Genomic DNA, 20689 nt, shown 5'->3' with positions numbered 1-20689 from the left:
TACTGACACCGTCCGCTGCTCTACTGACACCGTCTGCTGCTTTACTGACATCATCCTCTGCCCTACTGACACCGTCCGCTGCTCTACTGCCACCGTCCGCTGCTCTACTGCCACCGTCTGCTGCTCTACTGACACCGTCCTCTTCTCTACTGACACCGTCCTCTGCCCTACTGACACCGTCCTCTGCCCTACTGACACCGTCCTCTGCCCTACTGACACCGTCCTCTGCCCTACTGACACCGTCCTCTGCCCTACTGACACCGTCCCCTGCCCTACTGACACCGTCCACTGCCCTACTGACACCGTCCACTGCTCTACGTACACTGTCCACTTCTCTACTGACACCGTCCTCTGCCCTACTGACACCGTCCTCTGCCCTACTGACACCGTCCACTGCCCTTCTGACACCGTCCACTTCCCTACTGACACCGTCCTCTGCCCTACTGACACTGTCCTCTGCCCTACTGACACCGTCCTCTGCCCTACTGACACTGTCCGCTGCTCTACGTACACTGTCCTCTGCCCTACTGACACCGTCCTCTGCCCTTCTGACACCGTCCTCTGCCCTTCTGACACCGTCCTCTGCCCTTCTGACACCGTCCTCTGCCCTTCTGACACCGTCCACTGCCCTTCTGACACCATCCACTACCCTTCTGACACCGTCCACTGCCCTTCTGACACCGTCCACTGCCCTTCTGACATGTCCACTGCTCTACTGACATGGTTCACTGCTCTACTGACACCGTCCGCTGCTCTACGTACACTGTCCTCTGCCCTACTGACACCGTCCTCTGTTCTACTGACACCGTCCACTGCCCTACTGACACCGTCCACTGCCCTACTGACATGGCTCACTGCTCTACTGACACTGTCCACTGCCCTTCTGACACCGTCCACTGCCCTTCTGACATGTCCACTGCTCTACTGACATGGTTCACTGCTCTACTGACACCGTCTGCTGCTCTACGTACACTGTCCTCTGCCCTACTGACACCGTCCTCTGTTCTACTGACACTGTCCTCTGCCCTACTGACACCGTCCACTGCCCTACTGACACCGTCCACTGCCCTACTGACACCGTCCACTGCCCTACTGACACCATCCACTGCCCTACTGACACCGTCCACTGCCCTTCTGACACCGTCCACTGCCCTACCGACATGGCTCACTGCTCTACTGACACTGTCCACTGCCCTTCTGACACCGTCCACTGTACTTCTGACACGTCCACTGCTCTACTGACATGGCTCACTGCTCTACTGACACCGTCCACTGCCCTTCTGACAATGTCCACTGCCCTACTGACACCGTCCTCTGCCCTACTGACACTGTCCTCTGCCCTACTGACACCGTCCGCAGCTCTACTGACACCATCCGCAGCTCTACTGACACCGTCCTCTGCCCTACTGACACCGTCCACTGCCCTACTGACACCGTCCTCTGCCCTACTGACACCGTCCTCTGCCCTACTGACACCATCCTCTACCCTACTGACACCATCCACTGCCCTACTGACACCGTCCACTGCCCTACTGACACCGTCCACTGCCCTACTGACACTGTCCACTGCCCTACTGACACCGTCCACTGCTTAACTGGCTGACAGTGACCTTTTAAGGTAGGCTATTTTCACTGACATTTCTTTTATTAATCAAATCATATTTTATGGGTGCACGAATGCTTTTGTTTTATTTAATCATGCCCCTTTAAATCCCCCCCTACTGTTAATGCAATTTGGCCACAACCACTGTTCACCATAGCACACCTCATTACTACTCTTTTTGGGTAACCCAAGGTATTTTACAATCCTATAGCATGTACTACAAAACAATTGCCGTGGGCCGCAAAAATGTTCGGGTTTGGCTTGAAGAAAAGGTGGCAACCCTATCCGCTGAGGCCAAGTGAGAGTTGTCCTTATCTATTGTGAATACTTCTTGTTGGAATATCCCACTTATCCATTCTCCTATCTAAGTTTCAAAAAAATACAAAAAACCCAAATACCCTGGACTGGTCTGTGAGTAATGAGCAAACGGGAGTAAGGGGTGGAACAAGTAGGAGCCAACAGCAACTACGGGAATTCCTAGCAACATAGAAAGGAAATCCTTAGCAACCAAATGGGAATCCCCATAGCAACAGTGGAAACCCCCAGCAACCAAGTGGGAATCCTCTGCACTTAAGTGGGAACCATTGGCAACCAGCTGCAGGTTACCAGGGAGAGATCCAAGAACCCAACACTCAGCAAGCCCTACGGGGACAGTGCTACAAATTCATACTAAACTTCAGCTTTAAGTAAATGCCAGCTTGTAGTACTAGTAATGTTTCTGCTGAGTTCTCTAGGAATCCAAAGCATTCTAGTAACAATACATCTGTGTTTTCCAGTGTGTACACAAAGACAGTGCTAGAGCTGTGTTTCCAGGTGTCATGGTGACCAGCTAACTGAACTGTGAACATGGGGATCGTGGTGACTAGAATAACTGGGAAGGAGGAGAAGGGTCATGACAAAAACACAGAGGTAAACATAAAAAAGTTAAACGTCTGTCCTATATGTATGGGGGGCATCAGAATGGGAAGAAGAGGAGGAGATGTCAGCTTGTGTAAGGTGTGAGAAATTGCAGCAATAGGCTTATAATGCCACTGTAGACTCAGTTCAGGTGTCCTGAAAGTATTACATTTCTAATGCACAGCAAGAGACATAATGACCCAACCACTGGAGCTATGAGCACATGCAATACATGCAGTACATATACCTGGTATCAGAACCTAGACTTCTGCAAGCACCAAAAATGCAGCAAGCAGGACTTTTAAAAACAAGCAGATAAACAATCAGTTAATTATTGTAGAGCGGGGGAGCCTCACGGTAAGGAAGCAATTATTTTTATTTTCCTGCTATTCGTCAGAACTTCTACAGTGGACCAGATGGATTCTTAATGGTCAGCGCCATCACAATCCCCAGACTTCTGGAGTGACTGTGGAGGTGCTGACAGGTCAACAACCCCGAAGAAAAGACCAAGGGAGTGGAGAGGGTGTCCAGTGTAAGTCTACCTTTACATTTTTTCTGCAACAGTGAACACACTTTAAACTCTACCTTGCTTTCCTCTTATATGTAATGTTAAGGGGTGAACTGGGGTGCTGGCAGATCTCATTAGCAGTTGTGAACTCGATGTGCACACTGTCTGTCCTAACAAACATTTAAAGATTCCAAAGCTTGGGTGGTTCATTGTATGTCAAAGTACTTTCCCTCAGTTTATCCCTCTAATTGCACTTTGAAATTGTTCACAGTAGCTGCAGTCCTATGTATAGACCTGCTCCAAAGAAACAACCAGAGAGTACATGTGTATATACACTATATTCTCAAAAGAATTCATATGCCTGCATTTACAAGCACATGCACTTTAATGGCATCCTAGTCTTAGTCCGTAGGGTTTAATATTGATTTGGCCAACCCTTTGCAGATATAACAGCTTTCATTCTTCTGGGAAGGTTATCCACAAGGTTTAGGAGTGTGAGTGTGAGTTTGAGGTTAGGCACTGATGTTGGACAAGAAGGCCTGGCTCTTAGGCTCCGCTTTAATTCATCCCAAAGGTGTTCTATCGGGTTGAGGTCAGGACTCTGTGTAGGCCAATTTCCTCCACTCCAATCTCGTTCATCCAAGTGCCTGACCTCACAAATGTGCTTCTGGAAGAATGGTCAAACATTCCCATAGACACACTCCTAAACCTTGTGGACGGCCTTCGCAGAAGAGTTGAAGCTGTTATAGCTGCAAATGGTTGGCCAACTTAATATTGAACTCTACGGACTAAGACTGGGATGCTATTAAAGTTCATGTGAAGGCAGGTGTCCCAATACTTTTGACAATATAGTGTACGTAGGTGAATAGGAATACATAACAAACATATAGTGGGGGATTCTAAAATCTGGCTGCTAAAGTGGCAATGGACTTTAAATCCAGAATTCTTAGGCTGGTCATGTGACATTCAGTATCCTCTTGTCTCAGCGGTGGTCTTAAGTACTCAGATAACAGCACTACCATTATTGAAATGTGAGCCTAAGCCTGTACAGTGATTTATCAGAGTTTATGACAGCCTGGGCTTACTGTAAGTGGATTGACTGACGCCAGCCATCATTTGGACTGGAAAACAACACTGGAAAGGAGGTTGAGCATTGAGCATAGCAGCTAAAGTTTTTTTTTTTTTTTTTTTTTTTCTTCTATGCCGGGATACATAAAAAAAGGGAATTTTTACTGTAAAACAAAAACAATCTTTCACCATGGCCAGCAATCACTATAGTACAACGGTATACTTTGTGTGGTGCACTTTCTTTAGCCTACAGGAGACTTTCCATGTCATGAAAGGGCCCGCTGGTTTCCAAGGATCGTAATCCTGATGAAATCATGTGATTTTTGACTATACGTATTGTGAAAACACTGACTGGACCTATCTGTGCATGTTGCTAAGTGGCGTTCCATATTGGTACTGCATTACTAACGGCTCTGTGTTGCTGTACAACAACATATATCGCACAATTATATGTAAGTGTTAATTTTAATAAAATGCAGGTAAAGTTTATCCTACACTATGGGAATCTCCTATGTTTCTGATGAGATGATTGCCTAAGGAGCTTACATCAGGAGAGCTCTTTATAGAGGACAAAGGCAAATATCTGTGATCTTTCCCCTATAAAGGGAAAGGCGCTTCTGACTTATATCCCACATAGGTCCACTTAAAGTGATTGTAAAGTCTTGTTATAAAACAAAATAACCAAATAATAAATAAATGTTATACTTACCTCCTCTGTGCAGTTGGTTTTGCACAGAGCAGCCCAGATCCTTTAGGTCAGTGGTCATCCACCCTGTCCTCAGTGCCCACTAACAGGCCAGGTTTTATGTATTACCTTGGGGAGACGCAGACTAGAATACTGCAATCACTGAGCAGCAAATTATATCACCTGTGATGTATTTCAGTTATCTTGCAAACCTGGCCTGTTAGTGGGCCCTGAGGACAAGGTTGATGACCACTGCTTTAGGGAACAAGGAGGATTATGTAATATTTTAACAGTTATGAGAGCAGCAGGAGTTGTGGGGGTGGGCACTGTCACAGGAGCCGACAGGCAGGGAGGGAGGGGGAGAGAGGAGAGACGGAAGAGCTGCAGATGACGGAGGCACGTAAGCTGACCACGGTGTCAGGGCTCAGCAGCCCTGGTATTGTGGTCAACTTACAGAGTGGAGGGCAGAAACTGGCAGGATTAGCCAAGTATTTCAGGTGATACAATGGGCTAAATGAGACAGCACTAGCACTGTGCTGTATAACATGCTTTAACCCCCCCTGACGGTATTCCAGAGTCTGGCTCGGGGTGGAATTTTTATACCAAAAGCGGTAACCCCGAGCCAGACTCGGGACTGCATCGCTGGATCCAGGAGTAGGTTTACTTACCTTCTCCCGCGGATCCAGCGCTGTCTCACCGCTGTACGAGCGAGCCGTGTCTCGCTCGATCTATCACATCGCCGATCTCCGTGCCCTTCGAGCGTTGCGACGCACGGGGACGGAGATCGGCGCCAAATTCAAAAAGTGAAACACACAGTATACATACAGTATAATGTAATCTTACAGATTACATTGCTGTATGTAAATATTTCACATCCCTTTTGTCCCTAGTGGTCTGCCCAGTGTCCTGCATGCAGTTTTATATTATAAAAACTGTTCTTTATGCCTGGAAACTGGAGATTGTCCATAGCAACCAAAACTGTCCCTTTACATCAAAAATTATTTTAGACCAGCTAGAAAACAGCGATAATAAATTGGAATCACTCGCAGAATTGAGGGATAGCGATTTGTGGGGAGATCCGTCATCAAATACTGAAAAGTAATGACAGCGACAATTCTGCAACTGAGCAAATTTCAGTGTTTTTGATTTGATTACATTATTGAATAATTTTTATTATTGTTATATTATTATTTGGTACAATTATTTATAGTTATTTATTATATTATAATTTATGATTTCATTTTTCAAACTTTATTATACCCGGGATGTCTGCTAGATTTTCATGCAAAATAATGGTACCGCTTTTAGCACCTAAAATCCGAAATAATCGTACCGCCAGGGAGGTTAAAGGGACAGAATCCATTTTTTTTTCTTAGGTTAACCCCTTCCCGCCGAGCGTACGCAGATCTGCGTACTCGGCTTCCGGGGGGTATACCGGGATGATGCCTGCACCTGCAGGCATCATCCCGGTGCCGTTTTGTTCAGCGGGCGATTGGCTTTCCAGCCATAACAACCGATGTGGCTAAAAGCCGCTCGGCTGTTATGCCGGAGGAGCGGGAGGGGACGTCCCCCCCTCCCGCCGCCTCTCGCCGCTGTTACCGGTGCTCCCGCTCGATCGGGAGCACCGATCAGTGGTCCGACGCCTCCGGCTGCTGCGGAGGAACTGGAACGAAGCCGTAATCGGCTTCATTCCAGTCTCCTCATCGTAAACACGGAAGCGACGTCATGACGTCACTTCCCGTTTACTCGGCTGCCAAAGGCGCCGGTTTTAAAGAAATATCCGGTATTCAGAATCGCCGTTTTCGGCGATCTGAATACATTGAAGTGTAAAGGAGGGGTGGGGGGTCTTTTAGACCCCCGATCCCTCCATAAAGAGTACCTGTCATCACCTATTACTGTCACAAGGGATGTTTACATTCCTTGTGACAGCAATAAAAGTGATCAAATTTATTATTTTTTTTTTAAACAATTTAGTCGTTTTTAAATAAATAAAATAAATAAAAAAATTAAAAAAAAATTTTCAAAGCGCCCGCCGTCCCCGTGAGCTCGCGAAGCAAAGAAAACGCATACGGAAGTCGCGCCCGCGTATGTAAACGGTGTTCAAATCACACATGTAAGGTATCGCCACGATCGTCAGAGCGAGAGCAATAATTCTAGCAGTAGACCTCCTCTGTAACGCTAACCTGGTAACCGTAAAAATTTTTTAAAGCGTCGCCTATTGAGATTTTTAGGTACCGTACTTTGTCGTCAATCTACAAGTGCGCGCAATTATAAAGTGTGACATGTTTGGTATCTATTTACTCGGCGTAACATTATCTTTCACATTACGCAAAAAAATTGGGCTAATTTTACTGTTTTGTTTTTTTTTTTATTCATGAAAGTGTCCCTTTTCCCAAAAAGTTGCGTTTAAAACACCACTGCGCAAATACCGTGTGACATAAAATATTGCAACAATCGCCGTTTTATTCTCTAGAGCCTCTGCTAAAAAAAAATATATAATGTTTGGGGGTTCCAAGTAATTTTCTAGCAAAAAATATGGATTTTAACTTGTAAACACCAAATTCCAAAAATAGGCTTAGTCATGAAAGGGTTAACAAACACTTTAACCAGGTGAGAGGCTCATTGCACAATTGGTGGAACACAATTGTATTTTAAAGTTTCATAGGAGCATTTGGAACTGTCAATTTTTTTCATTACTATACACAAACTAATATACCTATACATTTATATTTTTAGTTGGAGCATTATTTGAATCACCAATTTTGGCTGGAGCAGTTTTTAGTACTGAATATATTTACATATACAATTGCTGTTACTATTGATTTTATGGTTGGCACCATGTTTGCTTGAGTGTTTTGATTGTAGAGTATTGCTTATATGATTATTTTTTAGGTGGAGCACTTTTTGAGTATAGATTATAGATGAGCAATTCTCCACACATGTTTCTTTTGAACATTTTGTTGGATTATGATTTGGTGGTGTTTTTTTGCGTTTTTTTTTTTCACTTAGAGCAGTGCAGCACCATATACACTACTTTTAACAAATTGATTAATATGAGAACACATACTTGTGCTTGCTAGCAGCTCATAAGGGAGGAATTCACGGTCAGCACACAAGTTATCTATTGGTCACTATTTAATTCATGCCATTGACATAAGCAAGTAAAATAAAGTTTATTTTTCTACTCTGAAGCCTTTTGTGTTTAGAGAAGTGTTTATTACAGCCAGTGTCTGGGGAATTAAGTGAGAGATGCATCTACTGGGGCCATCCTATCCACAGAGTCCAGGAATTGTACTCTTGGACCAAGTGTGTGAGTACTTCCTGAGAAGAAGGGGGTTAACAGGACAGAGATTAAGAGGGTGAGAAGTTTTGGCCTGCAGCCACTATCCAGGCACAGGACAGTAACAGGTTGGGCTAAGAAGCTTGGAGAACCCTGGAACCTGTATGATAGGTGGTGACCCAGCTGCTCATGATGGCTGCATGCAAGGCAGCTTGGGTACTGCCCACAAAGATAATGTAACTCCAGCAAGAGCATGCTGAAACATCAGTGCATGCTCAGTGATGAAACAGGCAGAAGATGGCAGTGATCCTTGAGGATTGAACAACATCCTTGAGGATTGACTTGTCAACGCTGGAGAAAGGTAGACTCAGATGTAAGTCTTCCATAATGTGCAAGTATGTTGTGAGTACTTGCATGCATGTAAAAGGCCATGAGCAGATTGTTCTTTTTAACTTTATGATCTTTTGTTCTTTATATTACTAGAGCTCATCCAATCACATAGCCCACTTGTGGAATGCAATTAATAATTTACCACCCACTGAGAGGCCCTTTGAAGTACCAGTGTCTTCCAGATGGGTTACAGTTCGAGTGTTTGTGTCATCCACATTTGATGATTTTCATTCAGAGAGAGAGGTGCTAGTAAAACAGGTAAGTAATAAGATATTCCTCTTCAAGGAGAAATCTTGTGTTTGCAACCTCCGAACTGCCTAATTTCATAAATTGTGGACCTGCTGAAAATAATGCCCCCAAAAATTTTAATTTGGTTTGGGTATAGAGCCAGCTTTGAGTTTGCGTTATTCTAACTTAAATGTGGTCTGGCCCTCCCTTAATCTTAGTGAGAAAATCTAATTTTGCTTACTCTTTTATAACCTTTTCTGATAGTTTTGTGTATGTAATCCTCTCTGCACTTACAAGTTGTCAAGTGTATTTTGAAATAGAAAAGAAAAAGAACTGCGCTAACCACGAATACCCAATATGATTAGGGTATATAGAAGTGCCAGACCCACACTGTGGGTCTTAGTACCTAATGTCTCTAAGGCCACCTCCAAAATGTAGTGTAAACCATATACGGATAAATGCAATTAAATGCAAAAACAAACCATAAATACGTATCGATAATGTGAATTCCCCAAACACAATATATGTGTATCAAACTCTGTGTATGAACCCCTAAAACATAAAAGTGAAGATATGAAAAAATATTTGCTATTAAGCATAAATGGGCTATCAAAAAATAAATTTGTGTTTAGAGACACCCTATATAATGTCCATATAGTCCTATATCAAAAATAATAATAATAAAATGTCCAAATGGTAAACGAACACCAGTAAAGCAAGACTTCAAATGAGGTACGGCAGTGAAGAAAGATTCCAAACGGCTGAATTACAGATACACAAATTGAAAATCTTCTCCAAAGATGTGGTATGCTTATCCCATCACCGAATGAATGAATTAGCTCCTTACCAGATCCAAGCGACCCCCCGTTACAGAGGGTCACCACAAGCAGCAGCAGTCAAAGGATATCCGGATAACGCTTCCTCCTCAGGTGATCACGAATCTTCCACGCGATAGGGTTATGGCTGTTACTCACTCCCGACTCGACGTGGTATCACATAAGGAAAAACATAGGCTCCAGATAGTGTAAAACCAAATGACTTTAATTTCTTAAAAACGAACGTAAACACTTACGTAAAAGACTTTAAAAACAGGTTCCAAACAAAGGCGTGCACCGGCCGGATACACGCCAACGCAAAGACCAACCCGTCCTTCCTGGTCCACAGAAACGAACACGACTGGGGTGACGTCGACACGTTCGCACCGCCCTACGCGTTTCGTAATAATTTACGTCGTCCAGGGGCACGGGCGGCGTGCGACGTCACCCCTTTTATAACCATAGATTTAACCAAGCCTCACTTTGGGTCAGCGGCCATCTTAGATGTCACATAAACATTAAGAATCAAAAAAAAAAAAAAAACGTAGGCCAAGCCTCACTATCAATCACGAACGTCAGATGTGCGTATCCGCAGCGGACGTCCTATGGTTGCGGACCATACCTCGTTTCCATACGAACGTCATATGATTATAAGCCAAAGCCTCGCTTCCAGGTATTAACCCTATCGGCAGAGTGGCGTGGCAAATACCCTCATTTTAAGGTGCCCTTCCTATACCCCGAAACAGGGTATAGTGTAGATCGCCAAGAGGGGGTAAAATAAGATGGAAAATCAATAAGATAAAAAGAATAATAAAAAAATATAAAAAAATATAAAAAATGGAATAAATTATCACAAATAGGAATAAAAATACATCAAAAATTCTACGTTTCGATGTATTCATACAGCCATCAAATTCAATTAAGTATAGGCAAATAGGTATAGAGATACATCAAACATTATGCGTTTACCCGATGTGTTTATGTAGCCATCAAAATCAATTGAGAAATGGGATTACTGTAGACTTGTATTTCAAATACCTTGTTGTCTCGCATATTCCCCAGGGGTTGTTCAGAACACCCCAAAGCGAATGTCGAGGGATACACTAAAACGTGACCTAGAGGGCCGCCAGACCCAAAACCAGGCCTACCACACAAGAATATGCTCTACAGTGATATATACCAAAATAAACAGCAAGAAAAAATACAATAGAGTAGTTTTTTACAGTAACTAATACAGTAAAAACGTGGTGGAGAAGCGTTATATCAAACAGGTTACCTCAAGAGTTATTAATAAAGGCATTTACATCGGTGTCCACATTAAGGCCAAACGGAACATATGTTTTTAATCTATGGATCCAGGCCATTTCAAGCTTGGATATCTCCCTAACCAAGGACCCTCCCCTCCAGTGGGGCCTATATTTGTCTAAGCCGACGAATAGGGTACCTGATGGGTCTCTCTTGTGTGTCTGGTCGTAATGTCTGGACACAGGGTGTTTGTCGAACCCCCGTCTGATGTTGCCAATATGTTCGTTCACTCTGACACGAAGTGCCCTCTTGGTCCGCCCATATATACTGGAGGCCACAGGGGCACTGTAAAAGGTAAACCACAGCCTCCGAGGAGCAAGTAATAAAGGACTCTATATCGTATGTCCTAGAAGTACTCGAAGATACGATACTAGAAATCTTAGAGCCCCTATGCGAATTCAGGGTACAGACCTGACAGTTCTTGCATTTATAGTAGCCAACTAGATTTTGGAAAAAACATCTATTGGCCCTAGGCGGGTCTTATACACTGGGGGCAATCTTGTTTCCCAGTGAAGAGGCCCCTTTAAAAATTATTTGGGGTTTGACAGGTAGAATTGGATTCAAAACATGGTCACTAGTAAGTAAGTGCCAATGTTTTTGAATCAAATTTCTCACACCACGATGTTGGACTGAGAAAGTCGTGACAAACGGTACACCACCCTGTATGTCAGCCCTAACACTTTGTCTGTCTGCCAGTAGTGAGGGTCTGTCTCTAGTCCGGGCAATCCTCATAGTTGCGTCAAGGGAAACGGGATCATATCCCTTTTCCAAAAATCTACCTGCCAAAATCGCTGCCTGTTCATCATATTTTACAATATCCGAACAGTTCCGTCTGAGGCGTAGAAATTGCCCCAAGGGAACAGCTTTTAGCCAAGGTTGAAAGTGGCAGCTATCGGTAGGGATGTACGAGTTCCTATCGGTAGATTTAAAATATGTAGATGTGATGAACTCATTACCAACCCTCCTGATGTTAAGATCGAGAAAATTGACCTCGTCCTGGCTAGCCTCAAAGCTAAATTTAATTCCTCTGTTGTTTTCATTTAGACCAGCCATGAACGATCGCAAGTCTGGCTCTGTTCCTTCCCAAAGGAGGAGGACATCATCGATATACCTCGCCCACAGGACTATCTCAGACCTTCTAGGGGCATCGATGATGTCCTCCTCCCATTTGGCCATGAAAAGATTGGCCAAACTGGGGGCATATTTTGCCCCCATGGCCACACCCCTATCCTGGCGATAAAATTGCTGGTCAAACCAGAAATAGTTGTGTCCGGCCGCATATTCCAAAAGTTCTATTAGGAAATGAATCTGAGGTAAAGGAAGACCCGATCCCCTCTCTAGGAATAGTCTCACTGCCTCGACCCCTAGGGAGTGGGGGATGATGGTATACAGTGAATTCACGTCTGCCGTGACCAGCCAAAGACCATCTCCAGGGGTGATACCGGACAGAAGATTGATTACATGTTTAGTGTCCTTGACATAAGACGGGACCTTTTGGACCAAAGGTTGCAGATAGTGATCTATATACTTGCCCACCCGGGACGTAACCGAGTCAATGCCACTGACTATGGGTCGACCCGGGGGGCAAGTTTGATTCTTATGAAGCTTCGGGAGGTAGTAAATGACAGGTGTACGGGGGGCACAAGGTATCAAAAAAAGTTTTTCTTTATCGTTTAGGATGCCCCTCCGATGGCCTCCCTCCACAATCCTACCCAGTTCCTTCTTATACTTGTCCACTGGATCCCGATTAAGGATAGTATATGTTTCCCTATCTTCCAAGATGCGATACATCTCTTTCATGTAGTCACAACGATCTAGTACCACAATCCCCCCCCCTTTATCGGCAGGTCTAATGACCAAGGACTTGTTGTTGCACAAGGTGTCTAGGCCCATCTCCAGATCTCTCCGCATTTTAACTTTCTTTACCCTAATATCCTCCAGGTCACGTAATACCACATCCCTGAATACCTTGATACTGGGTGCAAGGGATCCTGGAGGGTTAAAAAGGGAGGCATTTGAGAGGCTGGAGTGTTGAAACTCCGTGACTCTCGTAGTACTCTCTCTGATGGGATTACCCAACATATACCGTTTTATATTTAGCTTGCGGACGAATTTATGTACGTCCATATAGGTTTGAAACTTGCTCAGGCATCTGGGCGGAGCAAATTTCAAACCTTTGTCAAGTACTTTGGTTTCAGAGGTCGTGAGTTCCTGTTTGCTAAGGTTAAAGATTCCAGTTCCTATGGCCTCTTTCTTTTTTGTTGACTGAGCTCGCCTCCCCCCTCTAACCCCTCTCTTTGTTCGACGGACCTTTTTAGGCCTCTGTTGTCCCTGGGAAAAAAATGTTGGTTATTATTCCCACTGGTGTGGGGCCCTTCCTCATAGGCGGGCTGTTGGTGTCCCTGTCTAAAACCTGGGCTCCCCTGGAAATGGGAATCCGGATGGCGTCTATGGTCCGCCCTCCAATTCCCTCCTACTCGGCCCGATCCCCTGGGGGTCTCAGAATCAGAGAGGGGAAAAAAAACGATTTTGAGTGGGGACATTATAATTATAATTCCTATCGTCTCTATTGTGATAGGGGAGGTTCCCTTGGTAGGGGCCCTGAGTCCATTCTGGGGGCCCATAGGTCCCTGAATGGCTAGGTCGTCCTGTTCTCGGAGAAAAAGGTACTCGGTAAGGGTGTGGCCCATTTAACTTGGGGCCTTTTTTAGGGACTCTCTGTTGGGGAGCTCCCACATATTGATTCCTAGTATGGTTTGGAGTTTTATGATTGTTCACAGGTCTCCTAAAACCATAACTAGTACCGGGATTAGGTTGGGTGCTGTTCGGGGGTGGCTGTACGGGGTTACCTCCCACTGCGCCCAATAAATTCAGTTGTTGTGATGTGTCCATCTGGACCTCCACCACCTCTTCCAAATCTAAATCCCTCTGCCAAGAGAAAACCATCCCAGTGTTGTAATCCTCCTTATCTCTATTATATTTCCGTTTTTTCTTAGTTTTCTGATCTCTTTCTTCTTTTTCAAGCACCTTCAACAGGTTCTTGGAACATTCCCTATATTCCTCACTGTCCCTGAGAGGTAATAGGGAATCCCTAATGGCCTTAATCTCTATATCTAATCGGGCAGCTTTCTCGCTCTTTTTTTGAGCTAAGAAGCGTAGTAAACTCACACCTGATTCATTAAAATATCTATACCAACCTTCTAAATCCGGTTCCCCTTGTTGGGGACTGACATTCCACCTCAAACTCCTAGGGACCATTGCCTCCCTAATATAGGTTTCCAGGAAGGCAATGTCCCATTGGAGGTGGATCTCGGATGTGGTCAAATTCTTAAGTCGTAAGAAAAGGCCACTCGTATCAGAGACCACTGACGGTGGGGTAGAGTCAAAAACCCCAGTTGTGTCTACAACCCTTTTTGCCCGAAATTCAAAAATATCCATGATCTTAAAATTGGTATGACCCAAAACCAACCGAAGCAGCAATTAACAATTGGAAAGTAAACAAGAAGGAAAAAAGGATAAAACTGCGCTACGGGAAAAACAAATAGTGTTAAACGGAAGCTGCAATTCAAATGTACACCAAAAATACACCAAACAGAAATAGAAAAGAAAAAGAACTGCGCTAACCACGAATACCCAATATGATTAGGGTATATAGAAGTGCCAGACCCACACTGTGGGTCTTAGTACCTAATGTCTCTAAGGCCACCTCCAAAATGTAGTGTAAACCATATACGGATAAATGCAATTAAATGCAAAAACAAACCATAAATACGTATCGATAATGTGAATTCCCCAAACACAATATATGTGTATCAAACTCTGTGTATGAACCCCTAAAACATAAAAGTGAAGATATGAAAAAATATTTGCTATTAAGCATAAATGGGCTATCAAAAAATAAATTTGTGTTTAGAGACACCCTATATAATGTCCATATAGTCCTATATCAAAAATAATAATAATAAAATGTCCAAATGGTAAACGAACACCAGTAAAGCAAGACTTCAAATGAGGTACGGCAGTGAAGAAAGATTCCAAACGGCTGAATTACAGATACACAAATTGAAAATCTTCTCCAAAGATGTGGTATGCTTATCCCATCACCGAATGAATGAATTAGCTCCTTACCAGATCCAAGCGACCCCCCGTTACAGAGGGTCACCACAAGCAGCAGCAGTCAAAGGATATCCGGATAACGCTTCCTCCTCAGGTGATCACGAATCTTCCACGCGATAGGGTTATGGCTGTTACTCACTCCCGACTCGACGTGGTATCACATAAGGAAAAACATAGGCTCCAGATAGTGTAAAACCAAATGACTTTAATTTCTTAAAAACGAACGTAAACACTTACGTAAAAGACTTTAAAAACAGGTTCCAAACAAAGGCGTGCACCGGCCGGATACACGCCAACGCAAAGACCAACCCGTCCTTCCTGGTCCACAGAAACGAACACGACTGGGGTGACGTCGACACGTTCGCACCGCCCTACGCGTTTCGTAATAATTTACGTCGTCCAGGGGCACGGGCGGCGTGCGACGTCACCCCTTTTATAACCATAGATTTAACCAAGCCTCACTTTGGGTCAGCGGCCATCTTAGATGTCACATAAACATTAAGAACCAAAAAAAAAAAAAACGTAGGCCAAGCCTCACTATCAATCACGAACGTCAGATGTGCGTATCCGCAGCGGACGTCCTATGGTTGCGGACCATACCTCGTTTCCATACGAACGTCATATGATTATAAGCCAAAGCCTCGCTTCCAGGTATTAACCCTATCGGCAGAGTGGCGTGGCAAATACCCTCATTTTAAGGTGCCCTTCCTATACCCCGAAACAGGGTATAGTGTAGATCGCCAAGAGGGGGTAAAATAAGATGGAAAATCAATAAGATAAAAAGAATAATAAAAAAATATAAAAAAATATAAAAAATGGAATAAATTATCACAAATAGGAATAAAAATACATCAAAAATCTAGGTCACGTTTTAGTGTATCCCTCGACATTCGCTTTGGGGTGTTCTGAACAACCCCTGGGGAATATGCGAGACAGCAAGGTATTTGAAATACAAGTCTACAGTAATCCCATTTCTCAATTGAATTTGATGGCTACATAAACACATCGGGTAAACGCATAATGTTTGATGTATCTCTATACCTATTTGCCTATACTTAATTGAATTTGATGGCTGTATGAATACATCGAAACGTAGAATTTTTGATGTATTTTTATTCCTATTTGTGATAATTTATTCAATTTTTTATATTTTTTTATATTTTTTTATTATTCTTTTTATCTTATTGATTTTCCATCTTATTTTACCCCCTCTTGGCGATCTACACTATACCCTGTTTCGGGGTATAGGAAGGGCACCTTAAAATGAGGGTATTTGCCACGCCACTCTGCCGATAGGGTTAATACCTGGAAGCGAGGCTTTGGCTTATAATCATATGACGTTCGTATGGAAACGAGGTATGGTCCGCAACCATAGGACGTCCGCTGCGGATACGCACATCTGACGTTCGTGATTGATAGTGAGGCTTGGCCTACGTTTTTTTTTTTTTTTTTTGATTCTTAATGTTTATGTGACATCTAAGATGGCCGCTGACCCAAAGTGAGGCTTGGTTAAATCTATGGTTATAAAAGGGGTGACGTCGCACGCCGCCCGTGCCCCTGGACGACGTAAATTATTACGAAACGCGTAGGGCGGTGCGAACGTGTCGACGTCACCCCAGTCGTGTTCGTTTCTGTGGACCAGGAAGGACGGGTTGGTCTTTGCGTTGGCGTGTATCCGGCCGGTGCACGCCTTTGTTTGGAACTTGTTTTTAAAGTCTTTTACGTAAGTGTTTACGTTCGTTTTTAAGAAATTAAAGTCATTTGGTTTTACACTATCTGGAGCCTATGTTTTTCCTTATGTGATACCACGTCGAGTCGGGAGTGAGTAACAGCCATAACCCTATCGCGTGGAAGATTCGTGATCACCTGAGGAGGAAGCGTTATCCGGATATCCTTTGACTGCTGCTGCTTGTGGTGACCCTCTGTAACGGGGGGTCGCTTGGATCTGGTAAGGAGCTAATTCATTCATTCGGTGATGGGATAAGCATACCACATCTTTGGAGAAGATTTTCAATTTGTGTATCTGTAATTCAGCCGTTTGGAATCTTTCTTCACTGCCGTACCTCATTTGAAGTCTTGCTTTACTGGTGTTCGTTTACCATTTGGACATTTTATTATTATTATTTTTGATATAGGACTATATGGACATTATATAGGGTGTCTCTAAACACAAATTTATTTTTTGATAGCCCATTTATGCTTAATAGCAAATATTTTTTCATATCTTCACTTTTATGTTTTAGGGGTTCATACACAGAGTTTGATACACATATATTGTGTTTGGGGAATTCACATTATCGATACGTATTTATGGTTTGTTTTTGCATTTAATTGCATTTATCCGTATATGGTTTACACTACATTTTGGAGGTGGCCTTAGAGACATTAGGTACTAAGACCCACAGTGTGGGTCTGGCACTTCTATATACCCTAATCATATTGGGTATTCGTGGTTAGCGCAGTTCTTTTTCTTTTCTATTTCTGTTTGGTGTATTTTTGGTGTACATTTGAATTGCAGCTTCCGTTTAACACTATTTGTTTTTCCCGTAGCGCAGTTTTATCCTTTTTTCCTTCTTGTTTACTTTCCAATTGTTAATTGCTGCTTCGGTTGGTTTTGGGTCATACCAATTTTAAGATCATGGATATTTTTGAATTTCGGGCAAAAAGGGTTGTAGACACAACTGGGGTTTTTGACTCTACCCCACCGTCAGTGGTCTCCGATACGAGTGGCCTTTTCTTACGACTTAAGAATTTGACCACATCCGAGATCCACCTCCAATGGGACATTGCCTTCCTGGAAACCTATATTAGGGAGGCAATGGTCCCTAGGAGTTTGAGGTGGAATGTCAGTCCCCAACAAGGGGAACCGGATTTAGAAGGTTGGTATAGATATTTTAATGAATCAGGTGTGAGTTTACTACGCTTCTTAGCTCAAAAAAAGAGCGAGAAAGCTGCCCGATTAGATATAGAGATTAAGGCCATTAGGGATTCCCTATTACCTCTCAGGGACAGTGAGGAATATAGGGAATGTTCCAAGAACCTGTTGAAGGTGCTTGAAAAAGAAGAAAGAGATCAGAAAACTAAGAAAAAACGGAAATATAATAGAGATAAGGAGGATTACAACACTGGGATGGTTTTCTCTTGGCAGAGGGATTTAGATTTGGAAGAGGTGGTGGAGGTCCAGATGGACACATCACAACAACTGAATTTATTGGGCGCAGTGGGAGGTAACCCCGTACAGCCACCCCCGAACAGCACCCAACCTAATCCCGGTACTAGTTATGGTTTTAGGAGACCTGTGAACAATCATAAAACTCCAAACCATACTAGGAATCAATATGTGGGAGCTCCCCAACAGAGAGTCCCTAAAAAAGGCCCCAAGTTAAATGGGCCACACCCTTACCGAGTACCTTTTTCTCCGAGAACAGGACGACCTAGCCATTCAGGGACCTATGGGCCCCCAGAATGGACTCAGGGCCCCTACCAAGGGAACCTCCCCTATCACAATAGAGACGATAGGAATTATAATTATAATGTCCCCACTCAAAATCGTTTTTTTCCCCTCTCTGATTCTGAGACCCCCAGGGGATCGGGCCGAGTAGGAGGGAATTGGAGGGCGGACCATAGACGCCATCCGGATTCCCATTTCCAGGGGAGCCCAGGTTTTAGACAGGGACACCAACAGCCCGCCTATGAGGAAGGGCCCCACACCAGTGGGAATAATAACCAACATTTTTTTCCCAGGGACAACAGAGGCCTAAAAAGGTCCGTCGAACAAAGAGAGGGGTTAGAGGGGGGAGGCGAGCTCAGTCAACAAAAAAGAAAGAGGCCATAGGAACTGGAATCTTTAACCTTAGCAAACAGGAACTCACGACCTCTGAAACCAAAGTACTTGACAAAGGTTTGAAATTTGCTCCGCCCAGATGCCTGAGCAAGTTTCAAACCTATATGGACGTACATAAATTCGTCCGCAAGCTAAATATAAAACGGTATATGTTGGGTAATCCCATCAGAGAGAGTACTACGAGAGTCACGGAGTTTCAACACTCCAGCCTCTCAAATGCCTCCCTTTTTAACCCTCCAGGATCCCTTGCACCCAGTATCAAGGTATTCAGGGATGTGGTATTACGTGACCTGGAGGATATTAGGGTAAAGAAAGTTAAAATGCGGAGAGATCTGGAGATGGGCCTAGACACCTTGTGCAACAACAAGTCCTTGGTCATTAGACCTGCCGATAAAGGGGGGGGATTGTGGTACTAGATCGTTGTGACTACATGAAAGAGATGTATCGCATCTTGGAAGATAGGGAAACATATACTATCCTTAATCGGGATCCAGTGGACAAGTATAAGAAGGAACTGGGTAGGATTGTGGAGGGAGGCCATCGGAGGGGCATCCTAAACGATAAAGAAAAACTTTTTTTGATACCTTGTGCCCCCCGTACACCTGTCATTTACTACCTCCCGAAGCTTCATAAGAATCAAACTTGCCCCCCGGGTCGACCCATAGTCAGTGGCATTGACTCGGTTACGTCCCGGGTGGGCAAGTATATAGATCACTATCTGCAACCTTTGGTCCAAAAGGTCCCGTCTTATGTCAAGGACACTAAACATGTAATCAATCTTCTGTCCGGTATCACCCCTGGAGATGGTCTTTGGCTGGTCACGGCAGACGTGAATTCACTGTATACCATCATCCCCCACTCCCTAGGGGTCGAGGCAGTGAGACTATTCCTAGAGAGGGGATCGGGTCTTCCTTTACCTCAGATTGATTTCCTAATAGAACTTTTGGAATATGCGGCCGGACACAACTATTTCTGGTTTGACCAGAAATTTTATCGCCAGGATAGGGGTGTGGCCATGGGGGCAAAATATGCCCCCAGTTTGGCCAATCTTTTCATGGCCAAATGGGAGGAGGACATCATCGATGCCCCTAGAAGGTCTGAGATAGTCCTGTGGGCGAGGTATATCGATGATGTCCTCCTCCTTTGGGAAGGAACAGAGCCAGACTTGCGATCGTTCATGGCTGGTCTAAATGAAAACAACAGAGGAATTAAATTTAGCTTTGAGGCTAGCCAGGACGAGGTCAATTTTCTCGATCTTAACATCAGGAGGGTTGGTAATGAGTTCATCACATCTACATATTTTAAATCTACCGATAGGAACTCGTACATCCCTACCGATAGCTGCCACTTTCAACCTTGGCTAAAAGCTGTTCCCTTGGGGCAATTTCTACGCCTCAGACGGAACTGTTCGGATATTGTAAAATATGATGAACAGGCAGCGATTTTGGCAGGTAGATTTTTGGAAAAGGGATATGATCCCGTTTCCCTTGACGCAACTATGAGGATTGCCCGGACTAGAGACAGACCCTCACTACTGGCAGACAGACAAAGTGTTAGGGCTGACATACAGGGTGGTGTACCGTTTGTCACGACTTTCTCAGTCCAACATCGTGGTGTGAGAAATTTGATTCAAAAACATTGGCACTTACTTACTAGTGACCATGTTTTGAATCCAATTCTACCTGTCAAACCCCAAATAATTTTTAAAGGGGCCTCTTCACTGGGAAACAAGATTGCCCCCAGTGTACAAGACCCGCCTAGGGCCAATAGATGTTTTTTCCAAAATCTAGTTGGCTACTATAAATGCAAGAACTGTCAGGTCTGTACCCTGAATTCGCATAGGGGCTCTAAGATTTCTAGTATCGTATCTTCGAGTACTTCTAGGACATACGATATAGAGTCCTTTATTACTTGCTCCTCGGAGGCTGTGGTTTACCTTTTACAGTGCCC

The 20689-nt window shown here is 44.0% G+C and overlaps 1 protein-coding gene across 2 annotated transcripts in view; it reads left to right on the top strand.

The window, feature by feature from the left end:
• Positions 1-2391: 2391 nt before the first annotated feature.
• LOC143940117 (telomerase protein component 1-like) overlaps positions 2392-20689 on the top strand; it is a 51047-nt gene continuing 32749 nt past the window's right edge. For both annotated transcript variants that reach the window (XM_077461192.1, XM_077461191.1), the window contains exons 1-2: positions 2392-2512; positions 8525-8689. In XM_077461192.1, the coding sequence (XP_077317318.1) occupies positions 2450-2512; positions 8525-8689 (228 nt within the window). In that variant the 5' untranslated portion in view covers positions 2392-2449. The remainder of the gene's footprint in view (positions 2513-8524; positions 8690-20689) is intronic.

This window comes from Lithobates pipiens, unplaced genomic scaffold (assembly GCF_037356315.1).
Source record: "Lithobates pipiens isolate NorthernLeopardFrog02 unplaced genomic scaffold, aLitPip1_a1.2 Scaffold_3, whole genome shotgun sequence".
Classification (NCBI taxonomy): Eukaryota; Metazoa; Chordata; class Amphibia; order Anura; family Ranidae; genus Lithobates; species Lithobates pipiens.
The sequence above is the reverse complement of the archived record's forward strand: the minus strand, read 5'-3'. Positions and strand labels throughout refer to the sequence as shown.